The sequence below is a fragment of the Corapipo altera genome, unplaced genomic scaffold, assembly GCF_003945725.1.
Source record: "Corapipo altera isolate COAL_440 unplaced genomic scaffold, ASM394572v1 24, whole genome shotgun sequence".
In the NCBI taxonomy this organism is placed as follows: domain Eukaryota; kingdom Metazoa; phylum Chordata; class Aves; order Passeriformes; family Pipridae; genus Corapipo; species Corapipo altera.
Window position 1 is genome coordinate 167,721 of NW_020884903.1, and position 25,562 is coordinate 193,282.

At 38.0% G+C, this 25,562-nt stretch overlaps 2 protein-coding genes across 5 annotated transcripts in view; both read right to left on the reverse strand.

The window, feature by feature from the left end:
* The window catches only part of LPIN2 (lipin 2), a 45,212-nt gene extending 33,624 nt beyond the window's left edge, over positions 1 to 11,588 (reverse strand). The window contains exon 1 of one of the 2 annotated variants that reach the window (XM_027650888.1): positions 11,404 to 11,588. Coding sequence is in view for 1 of the 2 variants with exons in the window: in XM_027650887.1 (XP_027506688.1) it covers positions 3,588 to 3,674 (87 nt within the window). In the remaining variant the exon portion in view is untranslated. Of the gene's footprint in view, positions 1 to 3,587; positions 3,944 to 11,403 lie in introns of those variants that run through there. The other variant, XM_027650887.1, reaches the window with a different exon arrangement.
* A 7,520-nt stretch (positions 11,589 to 19,108) lies between these two features.
* The window catches only part of MYOM1 (myomesin 1), a 75,912-nt gene continuing 69,458 nt past the window's right edge, over positions 19,109 to 25,562 (reverse strand). For 2 of the 3 annotated variants that reach the window (XM_027650883.1, XM_027650884.1), the window contains one exon: positions 22,773 to 23,663. In XM_027650883.1, coding sequence (XP_027506684.1) covers positions 23,391 to 23,663 — 273 coding nt within the window. In that variant the 3' untranslated portion in view covers positions 22,773 to 23,390. Of the gene's footprint in view, positions 19,351 to 20,542; positions 20,664 to 22,772; positions 23,664 to 25,562 lie in introns of those variants that run through there. The other variant, XM_027650885.1, reaches the window with a different exon arrangement.

Below are 25,562 nucleotides of genomic sequence, written 5' to 3' on the forward strand. Positions count from 1 at the left end.
AGAATTATTATGCTAGGTAACATGCTAGAGACAGCTTTTGTACAATAGGGTTAATGAAGATAAAAAGAACAGACCGCCATTGAGTGACTAATGAGATTAGCAGGATGGACTCTCTATCAACATCAGTCATTAATTCAATTTCATCTCTAAGTAGCTTCATGTGCAACTATAAAAATTGACAGCTTGCTAGTGAAGTAATAGCTCATTTGCTAAAAAGGGAAGGTCTTACTTCAACCTTTACTCATCTAACCCTCTTAATGAGCTGATTTTAGCTCACCAGCATAACTGGCAGAAGTCTACCTTTTTGTTTGTTTGTTTGGGGTTTTTTTGTTTTGTTTTGGTGGGTTTTTTCGGGTTTTTTTGGTTCTTTTTTTGTTGCTGTTTGTTTCAGTGGGTTAATAAATTAGATTAGCTCACAAAGAAGAATGTGACTAACACCAGTCATGAAGCACAAAGCTGGAAAAAAAAGGAGGCTGAGGCAGGGAACTGAATATCTTCCTTTTGATGAGTAAGGCATTTGCTGCATCTATGAAACTGTAACCCAAGAGAGAGAGGCAGCAATATCTCTATTTTACTGTTTAAGCAATTAATTTTCCCCCAAAATGACAGTCATCTTTAATCTCAATCTTATGAAAAAATTCTCTAACACACTGTCATTAATCATTCATGGCTACATCTTGGCCTCTTCCAAGAGCGATCTGTGGTATTAGCTTACAACGAAAAGTTGATTTCATGTCATCCAAGAGACTGAATTTGTTAAAGGAAATGTTTGACACAATCAGGAATAGAAGTCCTTAATAGAATCTCCATTCCATATATTTCATGTCAATGAATAGGATTTGAGAAGTGGGCATTAGCAAGGAATTCTCTATGACTTAAGTAGCAACTTTTTAAAAGATCATAATTTCACACCATCTGCCAAGAACTGAGTTCAGATGATAAACAATCTAGTTTTTCCTGACATATATGCTAACTGACCTTGTCTAATCACAGAAAATGACTGAAAAACCTACACAAGACCAAAGTATTCAGCCATTTTACATATCTTCTTGCTTTCCTGCAGCAAGAATATTCTGTAGCAATATTATCCCTTCTACAGATATCAGTTACATTGCTGTAGCTCACAGCGCAGCCACTTTTCTGATCATATATAAACTAAATAACTTCTTACATGTGAAAGTTCGTAACTATTTCACTCTTACATGTGAAAAAGTCATGAACTTTTGAACCTACTGAGTATTAAAAATATTTCTTATTAGGAAAGAAGCTTTTTATGATCCAAGTCTTAACACAAACGTTGTTTTGTACATGGTAAGTAAACAAAATTGTGGATAAAGGTAATAAACTAATGTACATTATTGCTTATCACATTGCAGTTCAGTTTTTAACATAATGGTTCACTTTGCAAGATAAACATGTTATATAAGAAGGTTCAAACTGTAACAAGAAAATGATCCAATAGAAATGAAGTATCACTACATACCTGAGAAACAGGTGATTTTATCTCAAATGTCAAAAGAGCTCCAGCTGGGAGATTTTAAAATTTGGGGGTTAGAATTTGGTTTGGGCTTTGTTTGGGTTTGGTTTTCTTAAATTTTATTGTATATTGTTGGAAAAGTTGTGGTGAGCAAGTACTGAATCTGACTATAGAAAAGTGTTATTGTGTTAATTCTTGGAAATGCAATAGAAATAGCCTGATCACAGAATAACAAAGGAAGACAAAGTATCTCCTTGATAACACTATTTATTTCATGCTTAATAAAAAATTTCTTAAATGTTCCCTTGAAAGCAGAGAGCAGTATGCTTTCATAACCTGCTGTAAGAACCTAAAAAGAATTTCCAGTTCTGAAATTCAAGACAGAAGCCTGATGGAAAAGACAAGTTAAGAAAGAACAATGCAGTAGTACTTCACAATACTGTTTAGCTTTTAAGTTTTATTTCTTTTGGCATCCAGAGTCTATACACTGCCTGATGCAGTCAAATTCAGAACTCTGAATAAAAGCTGAAGTAAGCTGAAGTTAATGCAGCTCACTACTACTTATTCTTCAAAGGCTATGAATACCAGAGGTCTTAAAGCATACAAACACACTTTGTGATTTCTGAGGCTCCAGAGAGATTGGTTTTTGAATGTTTAGGCAATACTACCTAGTGTGCAAAAATTCTAATAGCTGAATATGTTAATACTACTAACCTAAGTGCAGCTGTAACTGGAATGGGAAAAGGAATCTCTCTGTCATATCATAAAAATATTTTTTTTCTGGCCAGAAGCCATTACACTGCAAAAGACAGAAACTGAAACTGCTTTGTTTTTTTGTCTTTCTTTTTCTGAGAGCATAAAACTTAATGCAAAACAGGAAAATATCTACTTCAAAAGTTCAATAACTAAAATTCTGTTCCTTCATCTACAAAATACTCGAATCAGTTAAACTAAAATTAACCCTGCATATGCTGGTTGACTTCCTCATGTTACAGCAATGAGGAATAGAATGGCTCTCAGAAATTATGATTAAACAGTACTCCACCTCAGAGTAAGTATCTAACATGCCCAACATGACAGATAGCTGAATTTTCAAAACTCATTACCAAGAAATGCTTACATTAGCATAACCTGAGTGAGAGGTTTTGTGGATAGGAATTATATTTCTGTACCATTAACAAAGATGTTATTTTGGCTGCCCCAGGACCAACATGTTTTCTTCAACAATTTTTTAATGTTATTCATTAATATACATACACAAGGGCAAGATATAATCAAAAGCCTGTCCACAAATTTGTGTTTTCTGTGCATTTAGAGTACCACTTTAGTAATGGTGATCTGCAGTTTTTGTGTTCTTAAAGCTTCTTAAAGTGCACCCATATGAACATGAATACTACAAATCCCTAGTTCCACAACAGAAAGAGTGCAAGTTACTCAAAGGCAAGCTATCAGATTGCTCTACAGAGCTACAGTTTTAGAGGGCATGAATTTTAACAATCACTGCCAAAAAAAAGCTACTTAAATGCAGATGTTAGCTGCATTTAAGTAGATATTCATACATCCCATTTATTTTGAGATACACTTAGAGGATTAAAACATAGTCTAATGTCACATGATGCACACAGTAAAGAAGTTGTATTTGTTTCAAGAGCTTAGGTAGAAAAACAAAATAAAACCCATGCACAGCAGTGCTTTACCTCAACTTATCTCATTTTGTCTATATTTGCATGTATATAGATTTATGAGGCAGAAGCTTTCCTTAAGCAGAGAAAATCTTTAGCAAGTGTTTTACTAGTTTCTATTTTGTACCAAGAAAAGACTGGGGGGAAAAATGACCCCGTCAAAGGGGACCACTGTAGCATCAGGTCTACTCAACAAAAACCTCTTTGCTCCTAAGTAAAGATCTTAATTGGGGTTTTAGGATTCCTCCTAGTACTGCACAGAGCACTTATGGAACAAAAACGGGAAACAAAGTAAGTGTTGAATGCCTAAGTAAAGGTTTCCACTATACTATATACTATTAAATAAAGGTGGCAAATTTTCATAATTTTAAACTGTGCTACAGGAAATTACATACCCATACTTAGCAATAAATACCTATCAAACTCACCAAGATTCCAGAAGGAACCTTTTCATGGACAGCAGCGTCACTTCTATTGGAGTCATCTTCAAAAACATTATTTTCTGAGAAATGCATCTCAGAAAACTGGAAACTAACTTTCCAAAATACAGGTAAATGCAAAAATTACAGCCATAACAGAATAGTGTAGCAGCATTTCTTCTCTTTCCACAGAAGCAGAAAAATTATGTAAATCTTCTGTCTGTTAGAGAACACGGCTTGATATCCTTTCCCACGGAGTACTATGATTAAAAAGGAAGTGCTTCTTTAAGAAGGCTCACTTAGAAACTTCCTCACCAATAGGCTTTGCTTGAAATGTCACAGCCCCCTTGGGCGCTTCGAGATAAGTAATAACATGGGCAGACTTTGCCATATGTTTGCACTGATAGGTAATGATCTTGGTTTACATCACATCACGTGACTTCAGCTGAAGCTCCCACAAAAACAGGGATTTAGTTAATGATTCTTAAGCAAAGTCTACAATAGCTCACTTGGAGACTTTTCACCCACCCACTGTTTTAACTTCTACCACTGGTAGCAGCATTCAAAGTCCTAGTTCAGCCTGTGCACACCTAATTCAAGACTATCTGTTGCCTCTCCATGTGCTGTTCCCTCTGCTGATGGCGTCACTGCAGTAGCCAGTCATGTCTGACACAACAAATTTGACATTTCAAGGTCTGGTGTTTGTGGGCTGTTTTCCCCTTTTCAAAACTGCATTATAATAGTAAAGAGACAACTGACCTGGTATCAAGTTTATACTTAGCCATAAAAAACCAATGCGCACCAAAATAAACTTTTTTCTTGTGAAAATTTTCTTGCTTTCTTTAAACTGAAATGTTAACTCAGCATAATTTGAGCATGTGGACAATACATACAAGCTTTTTGTATAATTAGCTCCATGACTGAGAATAAGAATTAATTTTTGATCTGAGGAATTGTGAAATGTCATTAGTTCTCTAAATAATATAATGAATAGGTGAAATAACTGAGAAAGAGTAGTAGTATAAGGAAACAATTGTGTCCCTGAATGGGAGAGACACTCTCTGAGGACCACTGATATTCCCTCAACATAGGCACATTCTCAATACCCTAAACTCACACATCTCCTTCCCACCCCCAGGGTGGAGCTACAGAGTGTCTGCTCAGAACACTGCAGAGAATTACAAGTTGAAAAAATAATCTAGGACCCTATTACTAAATCCACTCTATCCTCCTCTAAGTAAATTCACGTATTAGACTCTGATGCAAGGACAGTGAATCACATTATTGGATGCAACCAAAAGGCTACTAGGTTTCCAAAATATTAATGAACTACACTCAAAGCCAAAACTAAATCAGTTTCAATTACAAACTCCTAAACTGAGTCTTGGGATTGCTATGTCTGCTGTAAGGTTGCAATAAACTGCTACAATCTCTGGGCCCTTTACCATACACTGAGTAAGCTCATATTTAACAAGGCTCTTCACAGGAAAAACTACCGGTTTGTTAGTAAACACAACAAGTATTGTGAAAGGATATTAAGAATTACTAGACATACTCAGATTTCTCCGATGTGTTCATCACTCTCTCATCATGTGTGCTCCATTAAAATACTGTATAAAACACACAGTTATGAGCAAAATGGAAACCAGATTTGTAAACCAGTGCTTCTTTTCAAACATTTTTCACTTAGCTTTATGTTGGGGGTACAATTTTCTATGGTATTTATTCAATTTCCATATTTTTCAGTATTTCAGACTGACATCATTTTCCTCAAAGCTTCTAAACGTGTTTTAGAAAATAGACTTTCTAGAATACAGATAAAACTGTGGTCACTGCAGTAAGGTATGATTTAAGCAGGTAATAACCTTTGCACATTTAGTTAGTCTCCTTGTCTTTTATTTCTCAATATGAATAAGGTAAATAAAATATAATTCCTGCTGAGTAAGTTTAAGCACTATATTATTTCCTAACAATTTGCACAGGAAAATTAGCTTCAGTTTTGAAAAGCAAATACCTCAAATTTGGAAGTCTTAGAAGCAATGTTTTTCAAGCAACCTTAAAGAAACTCGTTGGTGTAGGTAGATTTTACTGTGGTTTAGTCTCAGAAAGCACACAGGAGTTTTTCCAACAGCCTCATGCAAGTTAATACTACTGACAAAGATCATTCACCATCCTATGGTCTTTCTTTGATCTGCTCTTTGTGATTCTACATATTTTATCCTGTTGCTTGTTAGTCAAAATCCCTGATGTGAAATATGATTACATTTTTAAAATGCACATTTCTATAGCAACCATCATAATATATTTGATTGCATTTCATTTAGTTTTACAACATTGTGGAAATGGGAGTATTTTTTTCAACTATGCCACAGAAAATTCAGGCCAGGAGATTAGAAATTAAAAATACAGGGGGTTTTAGCACAGTTAGAACTTGATTTTTCAGATTTTCCCTCCTTTTTTCACCTCTTTGCATATTCAAAACATTGCTTCAATAGGTTACATTTGTAGTTGCAAATCAGATTTACATATCCCAGATGGTCATTAAAAAAAAAGCTCTGACTGCCTGTGAAAACCACATTTTAGTGATTTGACTGTACTGTATAGGAACTGCAGAATAAACGTGGCCAGAAAAAAGTTACAGGACATTTCCCCATACAGGACCTTCACTGGTACATGTCATTCTAAGTTCTGGAAGAAAGGAAGTAGAAATCCTAAAGACATGAGCCTCTATCAGCACACAATTCCAATTCAACATAGATCAGAATAAATATGAGAGACAAATGAATGAACCAAATCCTTCTCTAATTAACACATCCTAATAGATAGGGCAAGTACAGAACAACCTTTCTTAATGTTCCAATTGTCTTCTTCATCCCACCCAGTCCCATATAATTTTACTTATTATCACCAAGACTTAAGCACCACAGTTCTCCATGCCAGCATGAGGCATCACAGTTCTCAGTCTCACACTCCATCCTGATATTGAAAAAGGTCCTTTCTCCCCAAGCCTCCACAGATTCCAAAATTCCACCACACTTGTTTATTTTCATGCACTTTTACACTTTGCCTACTGGGTGCAGACAAAGTGGAGGAGTTTCCAGTTCTCCTACAGAAATTAAAAATACTTTCCTGTGCCCAAGTTCTTGATCCTAGACCTGGTGTGAAGCATCTGCTTACTGAAAACGGAAACAAAGCTCTGCTCATTCCAGATTGTGCTAAAACACATTCAATACAACACCTCTGATACTTTAAAGTGCAAAAGTCTATCCATTCTCAATGTGGACTTTCAAACCCAATTCAAAGTTTAATAACTTTCCTAAAATAATAGAATGAATAACAGAAGACCACCTGCATCAGATACCTTCTGAAAGCAACTTGAGAATTTTTGCCTCAGATATATTCATATTTTCTTGCAACCTTCCAGGATTTAGAAGTCAAAGCAAAAGAACATAGTCATCTGTGCACTTATGAAATATATCCTGATCTATTAGTGGTGAACAATTTGTTTACATTTAGAATGGATACATGAATATTAATATTTGAGACTAGTATATATCTTCAGGTTGACCAGAAAGAACAGAAATACTGCTTATTCTGAGAAATAAATCTATGGAATATCCAAAAAGTTCTAAATATACTATATATAATCAAGAAACCTTTTTCTTACTTGATAGATTCTCCATATTGTTGAACTGATGTACATATACCAAAATAAAACAAATTTAATTTGCACATAAGACTTGGCTGTATTATTAATAAACCGAGTAAAAATCCTAGTCTTACAGAATTCCCATGCAAAGGTACTTACATGAGATGTTGGGAACAGAAAAATTAGATACAGCTGAGCAAAGTGGAATATGCTTATTCATTCACCAAACTCAACCAACCTGCATTATTAGGGTAATGTAATTAATTATGTAATGACCACAGAGATCACATCTGGCTGAAGGATCTGTTCACCCCTAGGACACAACAGCACATCCGCACTGTCTATATGGGACATGACAAACCTGTAAAGTGGCCTCACAGATTTCCTATTTGTCTTTACAGGCATACTTTTTCATTTGGGGAATGAATGCCTGTAAAGTCACGACTAAGTAATTTTTTTTCTTTAAATCATTGCATTTCAGTTCACATCACAAATTAAATTCTATTGTTAGCCAAGTGAGAGTCAATTACTTCCATTTCTAATTGAATCTCAGCTACAATTCCTTATTGGAAGCACTTATTTGAAAGAATTTTGCAAAGAATCCTTTACACATTTCCTTTAAAAGGCCTTTCATAACCATCAATTCAGAAGAAGTACGTTTCCTGAGGAGACAGTTACACAGTCTAAAAAAAGACAAGTAAACCTAAAGACACCACCTAAGAATGGCTTAGCATATGCTGGCTTCAGCCACATAGACCAACACAAAAATGTCATCTGATACAATGCAGACTTTTCTATTATTATTTCATACATTTACATTTCTGGTATTGAATTTAAGCACTTTGGATAAAGAAATGGGCCAGTTCCTCAGCTAAAACTCTTATCTGTTCACTCAGCACATACAGAAGCAATGAGGAAGTGTCCCTTAGTTTTGGGAAAATGAGTGACTCGGGACAACTTCTGGCAGCTAATGTCAAATTACATTAGTGCAAAGCTGAAACAAACTGATAAAAAGGAAATATTTAACTCGGAAGGGGAAGTCAGTATCCTTTACTTCAAAATTCCCTTGAAATATAAATACAAGGAAAAAAATCCCAAAAAAGTGGGCTTAAGCTTTGACCTTAAGCATAAAGACAATCTGGTTTGATTTAGCATGACAGTTTCATATTAAATCAGTCTGCCTGCCCAAACTGAAATGCAAGCACTAACATAACAAGCAAGATGAGACAGCAGCTAGGCAGATTAAACCTATTTTTAAGTGAAACATTTTTGCAAGACCAGCAACATTTTTACTATGCTTTAATTGGATAATTGCACATACAATTAAAAAAAAAAAAAAACAACCCTCTGCTTAGATAACATCTTTGTGTAGTACCTTAAGTAGTAACTTCAAGGAGATCCAAGGTTCATAGAAAACATGCTCCTGATCAGCACTGCCCGATACAAAAAACACTGTGATACAGGATGCTACAATGTTCTCAGAATGTGCCCAGTACAGGATGAAGACATCTAATACATACACTTTAGACTTGAATTTGATCACAAACATATCACCCACTGTTTTGTATAAGCCTGAAAGCTTTTTCACTATGGATATCTGTAACATGCAGCACTGAATCTCATACCAGAAGGTGTCCTTTCATCCCTTTTCAGACAGTTATGTAGAACACATTGGTAATTCATGATATAAACAATGATTAAAAGTTAGCTTTGGTTTATATCTAAAGTATTTTACAAAAAAAACCCACACGTTTTTTAGAAATTGTAATTTAAGCACAGAGATTCTATGATCACACATAGACTGTAAGAAAGTCTCTTTTCCTATATGCTGTGATCTTGCACTTAAGATGCAAGATTAGAAAAACAGAAAATTGTGATCTAGAGTATTAACCATGAGAGCATCTTCCAGGAAGAAAGAAACAAATGCAACTGATTTAACCTTTTGCTTTGACAGAGGTTCACAATGTGGCTTTGAACAAAACCCCTTCAGCTTTTTCTGCTCCAGATTCCAAGTTGTCTGGAGCAGAGACCAAGTCATAAAACATGTAATCCAAAGAAGGGCTGCTCAGGACCTCAAGATACATAAGGAGGCATCAAGTGCAGTTTAGATTTCCCCTTAATTGATCAAGACTTTACACTAGTGGAAGGTAATGCTGGAAGTAGTGAGAAAACTCAAAAAGTTCTGAGAAACTGCAACATTTGATGTGGATGCCTTCCAAGTAAACAATAACAAAAAACTACACATAATTTTGCAACAAACCAAAACACTAATTACCAAGAATAAGACAAAGTTTATTATTTTTACAGGCCACTAAGAAACTCAAACATTTTGGTATGTCTGACTGAAAAGCTATGCTACAAGCTTAAAAATCAATATTGTAATTGCTGAGGAGAGCCATTCAGCACTACCTAGTTACTCCTATTGCATTTAGAATAATACCAGGTAATACAGCATATCAGTCAAAGCTTCTGACATCCTGAGTTCATTTAGAAACTTTTTAACTTTAGCCTATCAGTTTAATATCCTATTTTATAGAATAATAAGCTTTTATGGAGCACCTTGGAGATCATTCCTTTACATCACTCAAGTAATGAGATCTTCCCTGATTTTAGTAAGAGATGTCAGAACTGTTTACATTTCTGTATGTTCTGGGATGTAAGGGAACTATAGCAGGAGCTAGGAGAGAAAGCACAACTGTTAGCCCTGGTTGGAGCTAGCTGCCTGGTATGCATACAAAAAATGGCTAGATATCTACAGAGTGATTGACATGCCCACATTTTCCCAACACAAAGTCAGGGCATTTTGAGACTTAGGACTTTTCATTACAACTAATGAATACCTGTACATTCTTAAACTGTATCTGACACTATAATTTTTTTGTATTTTGAAACATTAAACACTCAGTATGCAAAATTGTCCTGGAAACACTATTAAAAAGGATAAAACCCCCAAAACAACCAATGAAAGAAAACAAAACAAAAAACCAAACAACAACAACAACAAACAAAAACAAACAACCAAAAAAAACACAACAGAAAAAAAGCAAACAAGAAAACCACCAAGGAGCTGTACTTGATGATTCCTGTGGGTCCCTCAACTCAAGATATTCTGTGATTCTACAGCCTAAGTTCTGTAGGATTGTGTATCATCTTCTCTGTCAGTATCCTGAATAATACCATATATCACGATGGGATGTGGCTAACAAATTCTCTCGTAACAACAATGGAATTTTGTTTGGAGGGGGGAAAAGTAGCCAGATGAAATGCACGTACAAAGCGCAGCCACAACACAGGTATATTTATGACATCATTCTGCTGGATGAAAATGCACAGGTTTAAACAGCATACTGCCTTGCTCTATTAAAAATCTTTGGTGCCTACTACATGCGCTCAGTGACCCCTTAAGGAGAAGAAAAACGCAGTTCACACAAATTAAACCAGATGTAAACTTGGCAAAACCCCAAATACATACACACACACACGCAGGCAATGTAGTGCCGCTTCAGACCCCACAGGCCAGCGGGGACAAACACGGCAGGGGCGGAGCGCCCCAAAGGAACGCGAGTTCACAGCCCCAGCTTAGGAAATGCACTGCGAAATGCATCCATCCCCCCGTGGAGGGGGAGGCGCTGGGGCAGCAAGGCAAGGCAAGGCGCGTATCCCGGTCCGCCAGAGCGGCACCGCCAGGCAGCGCCGGGAACACCGGCGTTCCCGAGCGGTCCCGCCGCCCCCGTGTCGCGGTGGGGCGGCATCGCCGGGCGTCACCCGGGGCCCAGCGGGGCAGCAGCCTCCGCCCCCGCTCTACCCGGCGGCACACCGGGCAGCCAGGGCACGGGAGGGGATGCTTTCCCTTCCCTCCGCCCGCCTGGGCTGCGGGAGCCGTGGGCACAGGAGGGAGCGCAAGCACAGCCGTCCGGGCGGCCCCGCTTCCCAGCGACGGTTCCGGGGAGGTTCTCGTCGTTCCCTGTTCGGAGCCCTCTGCGGGGAGCAAGCCCGGCCCGGCAGCCGGGGCAGGCCCTGCCACGCTCTCCCTCCCTTCGTCCGTCCCTCCCTCCCACCCTCGCTGTGTCCCCGGCAGCCGCCCGCGCTCGCCCGGCGCTGCCGCCTCTCTCCCGCACCCGGTCACCGACACCCCGCCCCGAGCCGACCCGGCGGCAGCGGCCCCTTCCCGCTTACCTCGAGAGAGGCCCGGCGGGGGCCGACGCCACCCGGGGCAGGACGGACGCACGGATGGTTGTAAGGATGGATGGAGAGCGGGACGGGAGCGGGGATCCGGGAGAGCCGCGCTCGGCCGGGTGCGAACTGCGCCAAGCGGCGGCCGTTGGCGCAGCGCGTGCACGCGCACGCGCGCTCCCGCTGGCGGCGGGTTGCGGGGGCGCGCCTCGCCCCGGGCGCCACGTGACCTGGGATCGGCGCGGGCTGGGAGGGGAGGGGGGACAGGGAAGGAGGCGCGTGGCCCGTGCGCGCGTGCGCCCGGCGGGGGAGCGGGAGCGGGAGCGGCGGGCGCGGCCCCGGGAAGCACGTAGCAGTGTCCCGGTACCTTCCGCCGGGACTCGGCCCGTCCACCCCGCCAGCCTCCCTCGGGCGCGGGGCCGCGGCGATCAGCGGCCAATCCCTCTCGGGTGCAGCTGTTCAGAAACCGCGGTCTGAGCCGGGACGCGGGATTAACACCTCCTGACAGGGGGTTGGGAGAGAAACGAAGCCCTCACGGTGTTTGCCGCTTTATACGTCTGTCACTGCATGCGTCTCCTGAAAGTTATTGGTCTACCCACAGGAGGATGGGAAATATTTATTTTCATGCATATATAAATACCTATATACCATAGTTTCAAGCTGTGCCTCAGTCTCAAGCTGCTCCAGGGGAGGTTTGGGTTGGACATTAGGAGGAATTTCCTCACAGAAAGGGTGATTAAACATTGGAATGGGCTGCCCAGGGAGGCAGTGGAGTCACCGTCCCTGGAGGTGTTTAAGGAAAGACTGGACATGGTACTTTAGTGCTGTGGTCTAGTTGACAAGGTGATGTTGGGTCATAGGTTGGACTCTCCTGAAGGTCTTTGCCAACCTAACTGATTCCATGATTCTGTAATATTTATTTATTTATTTAGTAATGAAAGTATAGAATTGCAAAATCAGAACATGTCCAGCAGGCCGTGAATGCACTTCAGGTCAGCAGCTTCATTTGCCCATTGCTTTTGTGATTCATGCTGCTGCTTGCTGAACTTAACTTGGTTGTATGTTATTATTTACCTGAGTCACCCTATTGCCCAGAGGCCCCAGATGATACTGACACATAATATGTACTAAAACAGGACAATATTCTAGCCCCAGACAACTTGAAGTGTAAAAAAGAGAAAAGGAGAAGTAGCATAATTGGAAATACAATTCGGATTTCACAAAAGAGAATTAGATGTTTTATCAATACTCATGTAACTTCTTTATTTTACTGTACTTTCATTTGCCTACCAACTACTTTTTCATCCACCAATCTGTTGACAAGAGTTTTGTTGAAAGCTGGCTTTGCCCCACTTTGTGTTAGAGCCATTTTAAGCTCTCACATAGATTTTATGTACTTGTCACATACTAAGAAATCAGGCTGCTCAACAGAGTATTCAGTGCAACTGACAAAAAGACATGTTAGCTTGTGAAGTAATATAATATAGAGACAAAATTTATTGTGGTAGTCCACCTATCTCTTAAAAGATCCTTGGCAATCTTTTTTACCAGTCCTACAAAGAGATAAGATCTATTTATTCATCTGTACCTCCTGGCACAAGCTGCCTAAGAGATTATAGCCAGTGAGTTTGCTTATTTGCAGATAATATATTTAAATCCCTTTGAGCATGGAACTAAAACAAATCTATCCCTTCATAACATGCAGGCTGGATTTTTGAAGAAAGCAGTTCATGGAAGAAACACGAACACAGAATTAGATGGATAGGGTGACTATATTATACATATGTAAAAAGGAAGATCAGATTTCATGCCTGCCTATTTTGATGATGTTATTGTCATGTCAGAAATTCTGAGTCACCCTTGGAACACTTTCCAGGACTCAGGATACATGGAAGCAACAAAGACTAATGGAGCAATTTTCCACCCTTCAGTGCAACCATTTTTCAGCTGCAGCAGTTTTCTGAAGAGGCCTCCTGTTTGAATATAACATTGCAATAATAATTACCTAGTCACATTAGCATAACATCTGTTGCAAACACACAGTCTGCACTACAGAGCATTTCTCTGCTTTGCAGAGTTCCTTATTTGGCACCTTAGTTGCTTAGTTTGTGAGGGTAACCACATCAGCAATTGCTCAAACAGGATATTTTCATTTGTGTTTCCATAATCTTATCTTTGCTGGTCATAAGAGCAAGAGATTTTTTTGGTTGAGAAGAGATTCTCCTTTTCAACACTAGACAGCCCTATTCACAGGGAGATAAGAGGTAGGGGCTAAATCTATCATATGTCTTCAAATATCAACATTAAACTAGATCCTTTTATAAAAATAAGCCAGAAAAATCTTTACTTGAAATGCGGTAACAAAGGGGTAAGTCATACTTTTCTGTTTCAAACCTGGAATAGGTGCTTCCAATTAAAGAGCATTTGTTTGAAAGCACAATGTTTTCTTTCTAGGTAATATTTACCATTCCAAAATTGTCATCTCCGGATGAACAAGACTACAAAAGTAGACATGCCTTGGTATTCTCCTGCATTCTGTACTCTTTTAGACTTGCACATGGATTATGATCAAGCTGAAAAGTGACCTGAATTTTCCACAACTATATCTATTAAATGAGGTTTGTTTCCCTTCTGATTGTGTTGTTAAGCACTGTGGTGGTGTACATACGATCTCTCTATAACTATGCATAATTTGTGGTCCTTGTTGAAACATAACTCGCTGGTTAAACCAGGGCCTCCAGGCCACAGATACCCTGCCACCTCCTTTACATTCCTTTTGCCTTTTCACCACAAATGTCACTATTGTTTTCCCCATCAGGGACAGGGGAGGGTGTGACAGAGAGCAATTGCTTACCGGTTTGGCTTTTTTGATGGAGAGGAAGCCATTTGAAAGTGTGTTGCATAAATCAGTGGCTCTCTGGCTCTCCCACTGCCAGATCATGTCCAGCTGCAGTAGTATGTGAAAGAGATAGGCTGCTTAGGGCTAGGCAAGAAATGATGAAAGGTATCTAGCACAGTGCCAGGGGCAAATCACAGATCTGGGAGGTTATAGGGTGCGAGGCATGGCTTTGGTAAAGTCTCAGAAAATTCATGGTTCTGCAGATAGTAAAGAGCTGTAAATATAGAGATGTAGTACCAGTTCACAGATTGCACTGGTGTGCTCAACATGTTGCCAACACTTGAAGATGAAAGAAAAAAATGGCCTTCTTCTTAGTGGTTACCGCAGTTTAAAAACAAAGAAAGTCTTTGACCACATAAGGCAAAAAAAGCAAGACAGTGGTGAGCTATTGTTATGTCATTTTGCATGTTTGTACAACACCCAAAAATGCTGTCTGGAGCAGTCATTTATTCCATACCCACCAGATAGGATATCCTTTTTTTTTTTCTTTCATGTGCTTTAGACTCATATCTTATTCTGTAAACCTGTGAGACTCCTTATCTCTGCATCTTAGTCACGACTTAGTGTTTTCAGTAACTTCTCTGAGGTCAGAAGGACATTATGACAGGATGTTACAATTTAGTTTATCTTTTTAATTCCATTTAACAGTCCAAAACAAATTAGGGAAGTTAATAGCAAGGATTCAGGGCTTTAAGGAACTGTACCCTGAGCCACCAAAATATTAAAGCACACCAATTTAAGCACACACACACTACACACAAGTTGATGAAGCTGTGTGTAGGTTTAATGTATTTGGTTAAGCCAGCACACTCAGATCAAGTCTCATGTGAGCGATATTTCTCCGTTCTTTGTCAATCATTAACAGCTGTTTCACAAACCATTTTCTGATAATAGATATGGTAGGATTTCAGGCCTCCTGAAAGGAGGTTACAAAGTTCCTTATCCTTGCCATAATCACAGCCTAATTGAGTAGGAGGTTTTATTCTGCTCCTGTTGGTATATGTGATGAAATGGTAAATGGAAATGATTGTATCAAATCTGATGGATGGTAGAAGATGCAAGATAGGGAAAGAGGGAAGGAAAGGTGTTTCATTTGAAAATTTGCAAAAGGAGATTACAGGAAAGACCTCTCACATAATGAAATGGGAGATGGAACAAGGGCAAAAGTCAGCAGAAGATTGCAACCAAATCTGGTACCTTCCTTCCTCTCCATTGGTCTCAGCCCCTCACCATCTCTCTCATAGTACCTTCATCTCTACAGGCCCTTGTGGAACAGAGCTGTTTTCTCTAACATTTTTCTCTTTACAGCTTTTGCTGCTCTTTTCCCTGATCAACATTTTGCTTCAATTATTAAAACCTAATGTCCTTTTTAGCAAGGCAAATAAACCCCAAACCTGTGTGGAAAGATTTGTTGCAGGTGTCTGTCTGGTCAGTGTAAGTGCAGATTAAATGGAATATTGTTCATGTATGGACCTTATAGTCGTTGTTCAAGGATACAGAGCAGAAGTTCACGCTATGCTCGTTTAAGGATAATCTCAGTTTGCAACTAGCTGCTTCAAAGATTATGGCTTAATGTATTACCAAATTATGGTTGTCAGTCTCAGACCACAGACAGATCTGCCTCAATAATTGGCTAACAAATCTGGAACTAATTCTCAGAAGAACTCAAGGACAGCTGAGTTCACAGTGTCTTTACTGCAGTGGAAGGCAAAGCCTATTTTTTCATCTTCTTTCATCTTCAAAAATCACCCTTTGTGCTTTTGGAAGGTGATTAGATAATATAGCTTATTGCAACACTTTCCCTTACTGTTACATACAGTTGTTATAACACAAGAACATAAATTTCTAACAGTTATAAATTTGAATATAAAGAGTAATGTGTACTGAAATGGAACATTTAGGTGAGAAATAAGATAATTATCAGAACAGGCACTTCAGTTAAATATTGCAACCAGTGCCTGAGTTTAAATGTAGTCAAATGGTTCTGTGTGTTTGATGGGACATTCTGTTGCTACAGAAATAATTTGCATTCTATCATTTTGTAATGTACTGAAACTGAAACAATTTTTTCATACTCATAATGCAGAACAAAATATAAATCATACATTTAAAACACAAGGAAGAAATTATTCAACCATGGTAACACAGAAAGCTTTAGTATATTCAACAATTCTATTAATATTAATTTTGAACATTTTCATATACATTTGTGAACAACTACAGCTTAAGTAATCAAAATGAAAAAATGGGGGGTAAATCTTTGATGTTTATCTTATTATTATTCATAACAACACTATGCTTCTGGATAGCAAATAGATTCCCATAGAACAACACCAATGTGACTCCATTTCCAGCTTTCTGAGGAACCATCCAAATTTAAAAAAAAAATCCCCCAAACTCTAGCGCATTTTATTTTAGATTTTTAAAGGTATTTCCAGAAGTTTTAATTGAAATATCAGGAAAACAGTGATTTTTTTTTTTTTCAGCAAAAAGCTAAGACCTGATTCTGCTACACTGACACAAAAGAAAAATCTGCCATTGGCTTCACGGTGAGCAAAATGGGCTTTGTGATCTGAGATTTGGGATATTTTTAGAACATTCTTCTGAGATCTATCTTGATTTCTATTAAAACTAATGAAAAGACCCCTGTGGCATTTCTCAGGAATTGGATCAGGCTCTCAGTGGTACAGTCTCTTCTATATATAACAGACACTGCCGTAGGTGTTTGTGGGAGACAGTTTCCCAACCCGAAGGAGCTGTAAGAGGTGATGGATTTTGAGAGATGTAAGACGGGTTGAAATAATTGACACAGCAAAGGGGAGTTGTGTGATACAACCTGCAGTTTTGTACTGCTTTTGAAAGGCCAGACTCTGACAGGGTGATGAAATTGCACATCTGTGGATATTTATTATTTTCTGTAACAGTGGCACGAGAAATTACATGTATTTGGGTTCCCATTTTGAAAGTCTCCTACCATGGAAATCCTCCTTACTGCATTTCTCTGTGGGACCTGTGCTTATGTCCTTCACTGCCGTGCTATAATACGTAGGTATGTAGAACAAGCTGTGATGTGGAACTGAATCAAGCTCTGTGCGTCAAACAGTACCTAAATTTAATAGGATGATTTTAGTTGTAGTTCAGTCTGTATTTAAGTTTCTCCCACTACCATTTTGTGTAGCAGTCAGTATTTTGATTTTTTCTCTGTTGTATTTTACATCCGTCTGTCACTCACTGTGGACCATCCAAGTTATTTAAATCCTTTACATTGTTTACAGAGATGTTATTACTCTAATTGCCTACATATAAGTGTCCTATCCAGTATTTCATCCAGCGTGAATATTTCTGTTGGTTTTAAAAAGAGTGGAATAGAATTCTATTGGAATTCTACTAGAAGGAAATGGATTTCTTTCCATCAGAGATATCAGTGTTTCAACTTTTATGCATTTACATGCTATTCAGATTCTGTGCTTTGTTATGCTAACAGTTGGATTAGGATGGATTAGAAACTGATATTTCTCATGTTTTCAATATTTCCACATTTGTCATAGATCGAACACCTAAAAATACCAGTGGAATTCAGTAATCTTTCATCAATAATCCATCTAGAAAAAGATAGTACAATATGATTGAGCCTCCTAAGAGTTGAAATCAATAAGAATATTTTCCTAGTAATTAAACTATCTTACTTTTGTTATGTTTAATAATTTCTGGTCACTTCAAAGTTGAACTCAGTTTGCATAGTAACAAAATAAATTCTGACCTTTATTTTTATTCGTTTGTTTTTCAGCTTGAACTCTGCTTCTTCTATGGTAGCTAAGCATCTCCAAATGAGTCATATTTTCCTATATCCTCAGTACATAAACATGTGAATGAACACAGTAATGAACGTGAATGAGCACAGCAGAGATTCTTGGCTTATATTTATTCCTTACATGGTCCTTACATGGACTATGAAGCTACACTCTCTTATAAGAAACCAGTGAGTCTGATGCTACTGAGTGGAACAAGAGGTACAGCTGGGCTGAGTCACTGAGGGGAAGAAGGACAGTGGGTTTAGAAGAAATGTGAGTGCTGTAGCAAAAAGTGTGGAGCGAAATGAACACGTGGGGCAACCCATACTTTAGGGTGAATGCCATATCCACAGTAACTCACCAAGACCACGAGGGAATTAATGAAGTGGAGTGAACTGAAAAGCAGTCATGCGAGTCTTGGAGTTAGGAAATGGCCAAATGTCTTCCTGATCCACCTGATGAAACAGGTTTGCATGAAAGAAACTTGGATCAAAAGAAAACCTACTTATGGCCCCCCTGCATCCATAGGAGATGGTTCTGTTTCTGGGGATCTTCCATTGTGGCCAAACTGGTCATGGTGAAAAGTAAAGCCCACATGGCATTATGAGGACTGCATGTATCATTTCCTTGAAAAAGTAAGTGGTGTCTACCTCAAGCTGTGATGACCTAGAAGTATGGATTAACACATCTACATGATACCAACATTCTTTTGCAGCGTAGTAAATATATCAATTCTGGACAGAATTCGCTCTAATGAACTTTGCTGATCATGGACATTTTTAGTAATTAAATACACATTGTCAGTACATAGATCATTATTCAGATACTTAGAAATTCCTCTAGTGCAATTATCTGGTATTGAAACATAAATGCCCATCTACTATGCGTTTAAAGTTAGAAAGTATTACAAATGTTATAAAAAAGACCACTAATAAACTTTTGTGTTAAAATATTATGACTAGTATACCACTCGTGAAATCTCAGCTTGAATTTATTATCCAGTTCATGACAAGATCATGTTCTTCATTCAAGTTCAGTGGGGTTTACCCAAGGCTGCTTTTTCCACTGGTTTCTTTCCCTGCCTATCCAAGCTTTCTCTAGGCTGTGGAAGCATTTCTGCTACTCCTGCTTTTCCATCAGTCTTCTTTGGTGCTCCTTTGTTGCTTTTTGTATCCTTTTCTGTTTCCACAGGAGGGATTTCATTCGGATCAGGTGTCTCTTCTGTATCAACAATTTCTTCTACACGAGGCTTAATACAATCTGATTCAGGAGAAGTAATGAAATTTGCCTTGTGTTTACTGTGCTTAGCAATATTTCACATTGCTTATGACCTTATCATGTTCTTTTCCTCTTCCCATACCCATATAAAGGGATTCAGTATCACAAATAACGTTACTACTTTTTATGGCACCAAAACCAAGCTCAAGTCTTTATGGTCTCTAATTAAAATCTTTATGAAGTAGATCCTGTAAAACATTACAAATGTAATTGTTTCCCACTTAAGTCACCTAATTTACAGGATTGCTCGGAAATGTCTACCCGTACCCATAAAGAAAGAGAGAAGAGAAATGCAGTAAAATACTTGTTCTTGCCTTAGGAACAGAAAGGGGAGTGCATAAGAGTATTAATTGTTCTGTCAACAATGATATAACATGTATACATCCTGTATACAAAGAAAAAATACTTATGCAAAAATACGTAAAACATATTCTGTTAATCTTGGAATGTAAAACTTATTTGGAGCTAAAATATTCTACATGAGGGAGCTGTAATTGTGAAGAATAAATCAATGTCCAAATAGCAATTATAGAGTAACAGTCTAAAAGAACAATGAAAATCTGTAATATACAAGAATGCTGAATCACCAGAGAACTTTAAATTCTCCACTCTTTTTCTAAATTGGAGAAAAAATGGTAGCTTATAATTCCAACTTTACCATTCAATATGGATATAAAGCTAAAAGAGAATAATTGATTAATCTCAAATAATGGCAATGCAATCAGGAGTTTCTAAAGCACTTAGGCATTTAGGACCCCTTAATCAGCAAGACCTTTTTTTCTAGGTGAAGTGTCAAAGATCCAGCTGCTGAAATGAGTCTCACTGTGGAAAATAACACTATCTGTGTATGTATACATGGTTGCAAAGTCTTTCCTCTGCATTCAGAAATTTAGAAGTATTTATTATGACAAAAAACTTTAATCATACAGGTGAGTCAAGGTGAGAATCCACAGTGAAGTAGGAAAGGTGATTTAAAAATGTTGTTTTCAATCTCTTTCACTAAAGTTTAACCTGGCAATTCAAACTTTGCATCTGTTGTTAATTAAGAGCGTGCGTACTATAAACTTGATTGATTAGGACCTATGAAATAGTGATTGGCACAGACTATGGACTCCAGAATGTTTAACAATTTTTTTGTTTGAATAGAAGACCATAAACATGAAAGCACTCTTACCTTTCTTTCCCCCTTCCTTCAGTTTGCTTGTCATTGTTTTTTTCTTTTTAGATACATTTTTATTATTTTGATTGTGTCCTTGGACTGTGTCAGTCTGCCCTGATACAGGCATCACAATCACCTGAAGCAAAGCAAGAGCAAAAAGTGCACAAGCGAGAAGTGTGGATACATCACGAATTCAGTCTGAAACCACCATAACTGAATGCCTGGCAGAAGCATGTTTCGAGGCAGCTATTACTCTAACTGTCACGGACACATCTGCCAAAGCAAAGCAAAGCAAAGTAAAATCCAGCCTGTTACCTGGGAGGTGACCCACTTTTGTTCCCTGGTAGTTCTGCCAAAAGGAGGGAGGCAAGAGGACAGATTTTTGAAAATAAAGTAGTAGAAATAAGCTGCTGCCAAAATGCAATCATTATTAAAAATATGCTAATACTAAGTAATAAACATCAGTTATCAGTTATTGCAAAGAGCAAGTCATATTCTTTTGCACTCTGGAGGATGGAAGAGCTGTGACACTTGTTTATAAGATATATATCCCTGGACAAAGATGAAACGACCTGCATATCATCTTTGCATTGGCTTCATGTCATACTAAGAAAAGTTATTAAATAATTAAAAATTTTTTTAACTTAAATTTTTCTGAATTCTTTAAACTCAGAAAGTTTGCTGCATGTCAAATTACAGATCTTCTCATTTTTGTATTTTGAAATTTTAAAATTAAGCTGTTTTACTTTGTCTGATATGCAGCTGCTGTGACTAAATAGTCTGAACTTTTTTTTTATAACAGATTATTAATGTACATAATTACACAAGTAAACCTTAAAATTGCAATAATGTCATCAAGTTTAATCCTTGAGTTTTAACCATTTTAGGAGATAAGGCTGTGTGAACACATACTGAATGCTGAAAACACATTATCTTTGCATAATTTCATGTTAAAAATCCCTGTGATGTGAAATCTGTTCTGAAAGAAAAAAGTTTCATACCAGATAAATTTAACATGTTCCTTGATACTGGTGATACTATTAGTGCATAAAGTTAGGCACATGGTAACATGTTTTGGTAATTTATAAGTCTGGTCTAAACCTGGACTGTTTTTATAGAGATTAAGATCATGATCATTAGCCCTTTATAGAAACTGATTTAAAAAAAAAAAAAAAAAAAAAGCAAAAATCAGCACTTTCACCATTGATAACTATGTTGAATCTATTTTTACCTGAACCATCAAGAATTTCCTCATGCTTCCACTTCACCTTTGATGTTAGCTGACAGTAAACCTCAGATGGCAAGGGTTTAAGTGAGCATTAACTGTACAACACTTAGTAGTGGCATTCTCACAGAAATGCCAGTACTGCACCAAAATGAGTCCCTGGGAAACAGCAGTATGTCTGCAGCCACAGTAGCCAAAAACGACAAGGGACAGTACGTGAAAGGTGCACACAGATCATGCTTGTAGTGAAAATATATGTGTTAGTTCTTTAGAGTTTGATGTGAAGAACTGTGCCGTTGTGAAACTAGTAAGGAAGAGATTTATAGACATGGGACATTGCTCTCCTAATTAGCAATTGGGCTGGTAACTGCTTCTGATCCTATCCTATATATATTTAGAATCATATATACATATCCTATATATGTCTAGCAGGATCTGTTGCTTTTCCTCAGTGAATAATAATTAATGGCACTGTAAAATAGCTGACATGGAGTTTTTAATCTATGTAAGTGTTTTCAAAGATCTGGACAAATGTTTTTTTCTCTGAAACATTTTAATCCAAAAAAAAAAAAACCAAAAAACCCAACCACATTTTTTTCCTTTGTTCCAGTGAAGATTCTTTTTGCAGCTTTAAAAGATCTTGATGAAATATGTTATTTCTGGATCTCCAATGTCAATTTTGAATGAAATTAGCTGTCACTTTGATCTAACAAAATACTTACCTACCACCCTTAAATCACAATTTGTGAGCAGGTCCGTTGAGAAAGCACGAGACTACTCCTGTGCCAGAATTTGCAAAAATACCTTGTTGAGTTGAGAAGTGAAGTAGTGAAGGTCTGGACAGAAAGGTGTGAAGAGATACCATTGTGGGTTTTGTCATAAACAGCAAAGTGAAGATTAACAGGGATCTAAAGGGAAGCTAAAGGTAATTAGCGTATGAAAGCATTAAGACGCTAAGATAATGTGTACAACTACCAGAGCTGTGACTAGTAAAACAAGACAGTGAAACCAGCTTGTGACAGAAGGAAAGAAGTGAATTCAGTTTATTTGTGAACATAGAGGAGAGTTCATACATTTTTACAGACACATACACACGCACACATATTAGTATCCTGGCCTACTAAGCCTTATTTTCATTTATGTTACAGTACTTTTACCCCATTTGGGCAGATTAAACAATATTTCAGGATGTAAATGACACCCATTTTAAGGCTTCTCTAAATTAACACAGCAATACAAAGGGGCCTCAACGTCGACAAAAACCAGCACTAATTTCTCTATGATCTGATACATTCCATCTATGCTACTTTACCAAACCTGGAATAAATCCTAACTGCTGCTCAAAAATGCCTTGATTATTTTCGATCTTTCCATCTACCACATCAGTTCCTTCCGCTGAAACAATTCTTGACCCTTTCCTTCCAGATGCTCCAGGGAGAGGGTCAAATGTTGGACCTGTGTTGGAACTCAACTGGCCCTGTTTTCCCTGGCACAAGTGTACTAGAAGCAAAAGTGAAGTGAATGGAAAAATCCAAGGCTGCCTGCTAAAGCAGAAAGCCATTTACACACACTAATTATGTCAGCCTATCATCCAAAATCTCCCCCATACTTCTGTCTTCTAGTCTTAAATTCATGCTTTCATTTCTGTTTTTCTTGCTCAGACTCTCTCTCTTCCTCAGGTATATACACACTTACGGTGACATCACTGGTCTCTGTACCGTACTTGTTCTTCACCACAATGCTGTATTTCCCAGAGTCGTGTGTGGACACGGTAGAAATGGAAAAGCTGACATTTTTTCCCGATTCAAACCTCAGGATGCAATTAGCATCTGATACAAATGATTTTTCGTTCTTCAGCCATGAGACCTCTGGAGTGGGATCTCCCCAGACAGTGCAAGAGAGATTAAGTGCCTGTAGAGAAAGTACAAAGGAATTACAGGTTAGTGAATATTTGCCATGTTTTTTAATGCCTCGCTCTCCAAATATTCCAAGTCCCGATTCGCCTTCCTGCTTTTAGTAAATGGATGCATACCATCATCAGTAATCAATAATTTATGTCAGTCTTCTGTATCATAAAGGAAAAGAAGGAACTCATTTAATTCAAAAATGCCATTAAAAGCTTTCAATATTTTATGGACCTTCTTCTCTACTCTCATAATCATTAGCAGAGCTTTCTCCATGCATATCATTTAATATAAAATTAGATATTATATGCATTTGTATGTTAGATCTGAAATGAGATTTTGATGAACTGTCAGATGGTTTTGTTTGGGTTTTGTTCGGATTTTGTTCACATTTTGTTCACATTAAGCTCACTATATCTTTATTCCATAAGTAAAGAAAGCATGCCTGTTTTTTTAAATAACAAAGGGCAAAGTGTCCCTGGAATATTTTGTTTAATTTGGGATCCTTTTAAACTATGCCCTGACAGCTCTTCTAACAAACTTGAATTGTTTTATGCACTCCTGTAAAACTATTTTTAACTGAAATCAATACAGGCTTTACTCATTCTTTGATATTTCCCTTTGATGTTAGTAATGTTCCTAAGGGCTGAATTCAGTTCCATCAAACTGAAGGAAGTATCTTCACTGTCAGAGAATCACATTGTTGGAGGGATCACTGGCAACTTCTTCTACCTTCAGTAGGTTGGCAAGTATCTTGGGCACACAATGTTCAGGTCTCCTTTTTTTTCTTGCCAGCTAAGAAATTCATGTTTGGGATATTGATACATATCAATGATCCCAGCCTCTGGTCACAACACCATGGGAATACTCTTGAAAGTGTTTGCGAAAGTAAATATCATGTAGAGAGTCAAATGTGAAGGAAGTTCACATGACACTGCAGTGGTACATAATCCTTTCTCTGGAGCTTTATTCAGGAAGGAATTTAATTATATGTAAGTATTGAATAGTACATTGGTCTTTTTAAAAGATTTAAAATGCTATTCAAAGGGGAATCTCGCTTTCGCTTGATTGGAAATTTAAGAACTTCTACTGCAGAGAAAATGGTCTTCAGTGGTTCATTAAGAATGGACTAAGTGATACATAAGGAATAGACAAGCTTCCACTTGACAGGAATCAAGTTTTTCTTCCATTTTATTTAAAGGCTTTTTATAAAAATGTGTCAAAAATAGAGACAACTGAAGAGCACTCCCACCATTTTCCCTATAAGCTGTCAAGATAAAAATCCACAGTGAGAAATCTATTTACCTGGCTACTTTCCCTTTAACTCTCTGCTTATTATGTGGTTGTGTGATGGTGGAAGATGGGACAGAAGACAGATACCCAGAAGGCTATTGAAATGAGCAGATAGAAAAATTGATACCTTTATAAAAATAAAAGGTTTTGATATCTTTCAGAACAAAATAAAAATCAAATAAATCTCACATGCCTGCCCTGAAGACTAAAATGAGAACAAAAGGGAAGGGGAAGTCTTTCCTCCATCAAGAACACACAATTCTTGGTACTGAGGGAAGGACAGATTCCAAGTAAGAGGTGGTTACAGCATGGTGGAAATGGCCTCTATCTGATTTCCTGCAGCACCTACAGCTGGTGACCACATGGGACTGTTGACTACCTTCTCTTGTAGCTCACTGGTATGAATGTGGTTTCGACTGCCACATCAATCCATCTTTTTGAAAAACAAGGGGGAAATGAGAGGTTTTACATTTTTCCTTCTTCCTTATCACACTCAACACAGACACGTCCTTAGCCTCAGCCTTAGCCTTCAGGCACCTCCAGATGCTTGGTATGGGCACCTTCAGGTGCTCAGTATCTTTGTTGTCTTCTGATTCTCTAGCAAGCAGGAGAT